The 2,481-nt window shown below is 48.1% G+C and overlaps 1 protein-coding gene across 1 annotated transcript in view; it reads left to right on the forward strand.

The window, feature by feature from the left end:
• LOC104168373 (acyl-coenzyme A thioesterase 1-like) overlaps positions 1–746 on the forward strand; it is a gene marked incomplete at its 5' end in the record, with an annotated part of 4,181 nt that extends 3,435 nt beyond the window's left edge. Inside the window, 1 exon segment of the mRNA XM_009708947.1 lies at positions 165–746. Coding sequence (XP_009707249.1) covers positions 165–746 — 582 coding nt within the window.
• Positions 747–2,481: the final 1,735 nt, after the last annotated feature.

A 2,481-nucleotide genomic window follows, 5' to 3' on the forward strand; every position in this document is an offset into this window, starting at 1 on the left:
GGGGGGGCAGAAATGCTTGGCACTTGTCCAGAAGAAAAACTCATCATTGACATCACCTCCTCCACAGTGTTTTGCAAAGTTTCAGCATTAGACAATGTTCCCCTTGGAAGTAGCTGTTGTGTTTTTCAGCTCAGTACTGATGAGGATTTCCTCCTATCTACCAGGTGAAGGGACCAGGGGTTGGCCTGCTCGGTTACTCCAAAGGAGCTGATCTGTGTCTCGCCATGGCCGCTTTCCTGAAGAACATCACAGCCGTTGTTTCCCTCAATGGCCCTGTGGCCAATATAGTTATTCCTCTCTGTTACAAGGATAAAACCATCCCCCCTTTGCCCATTGATGAACAACAGGTCAAGGTCATTGATTCCAATATTCTTGATTGTTCTGACATCGCTCTTGACCCCTTTCAAGCCCCTGGCAACCAAAGCCTGATCCCACTAGAGAAAGCTGAGGCACAGTTACTATTCATTGTTGGACAAGATGATCATGTTATTAAATCTGAATATTATGCTACTGAAACCTGCAAGCTTTTGCAGGCTCAAGGGAAGGAAAATTTTCAGATTCTGTCTTACCCTGGAACAGGGCACTACATTGAACCTCCCTTTTTCCCTTTGTGCCCCATAGGAAAGCATGTCTTTTTTCCCAACTGGGCAATTTGGGGTGGGGAGCTCAGGGCTCATTCTAAAGCTCAGGTTCATGCTTGGCTGCAGATCCAGGCTTTTTTCAACAAATATTTAAATGACAACTAATGTGCAAAAAATAATGTGCAAGCAACACACAACATCGAACAACCACCAGATCCGAATAATTCTTTAACAGTTATCAGGTCAAACCTTGTTCACAGGCTTTGATACAATTCCAGTTTCTTCCATGACTTTGCACATCCATAACTCAGAAAAGAATTGGGTTTGCCTTCTCTGTTTTTCTCCGAACATTTTTGCTCAAGTGTCAAGAAAAGGAATGGCAAATAGATTTACATTAGCCCTTGATAAAATAGACCATGCGCAAAATGCACAGTTACATTTTTCATGTTGTTTCTATTGTCCTAATACTTGACAGTACTTTGCGTTTCACTGTGGTCTCTACATGCATACGCTATCCTCAGCTCATATTTTAAAGCAACATCTCTCAAGTGCTAATTTTGAAGCAGGGATTTCACCACTCTTAAGGTGAATGTCTCATTGCAAATGGAAATGTCTCTGATCTCTGCGCTGCTGGAAGTGTGTACAAATGGATGCTACAGCCAGGATGCCGGGGTGTCTCTGGTTAACCCTCGGGAAGGGTTGTTTGCCCTCTGTGCCTTCTTTCTGTCCTCCCTTCAGTAGGAAGTGCTCTGGCTCATGGATACTTCTGGCCCCAAGATGTCATGCAAAAACCTGTTCTGCCAAATCGACAGCCATTGTGATTTTCTCCCACAGGATATGGAACCTTCTCAGCTTTGTTATTAGGGTGAGAATTGTAATAAAGAGACTGAGATTTGAAATCCGTGGTGTCATTTGCTGTGCTTTGGTTAGAAGCAGGGATCTTCACATCCTGCCCACTCTCTCACCCCAGGGTGGAACTTGCAGGAGCTCAGGAGCAAGGGCTGCCCAGGTGGGGAGAGGAGACCAGAGAAGACTGAGACGTAGCCCCCTTATCTTCACTCTTCTGCTGCTCTTTGGACACCAAGTGTGGAGGAGAAGGCGCGCTGCTTAAGCCTTCAGGGCTCTTTCGCTTAGCATCTGCTCGAGCATATGGTCAAGCTGGTGATCAAATCCAGCACTGCAAGCCCATGAGTGTTGTTCTCAACAACAGAAGTTGCCACACATTGAGGGCTGGACACCAGACAACATACCCAAATGTTAGATGACAAAGCACCTCACCTGTTTAGGAGAGACAGGGCAATCTCCATGGGGAACAAAAGACTGCTGACACTCTACCCAATACCTCTGACCACTTAGTATTTCAAAACAGGACAATGCTGAGGATAACCTCAGATGTTTCCACTGTTTCAGACCACTAAGTCAGACATGGGGACCTCTGAGCGAGTGGCGCCTCTACCTGCATCTGCCAGGAGTCAGGGGGCCTGTGGAAGCAGCTCTCCCTTTGCAGTTCCCTTTGAATGAAAAGATCCAGCTCTGGGTAAGACAGACTGAATGGTCTTCTTTTTAAACCCTTGCACAGTCCATTACTGGAAGAGCCAGGTGTTTCCTGACCTGCCTAAAGAGCCTGTGAAAGCGCTCTTCCCTTACCCCTCCTGCACCCCTGACTATCCTTCCCAGTTCATCTGGCTGTGCAGGTGCCAGGGCTGGGCAGAGCCTGGTGGAGACATAACCCAGCCTGCCCAGGCCTTAGGGCAGCCAACATGGAGGAAGAAGAGGCAAGCAGACATGAAGCAATGCCGGGCTGGCGCTGGTTTGGCTTCTCCCTGCCTCGGCTGGGGCTGGGCCTTGCTCCCGTCCCTTGGGTGAGCTGCACGGCCCAGCACGGCCCTGCTCAGGGCCG

The sequence above is a fragment of the Cariama cristata genome, unplaced genomic scaffold, assembly GCF_000690535.1.
Source record: "Cariama cristata isolate BGI_N322 unplaced genomic scaffold, ASM69053v1 scaffold17060, whole genome shotgun sequence".
Lineage (NCBI taxonomy): Eukaryota > Metazoa > Chordata > Aves > Cariamiformes > Cariamidae > Cariama > Cariama cristata.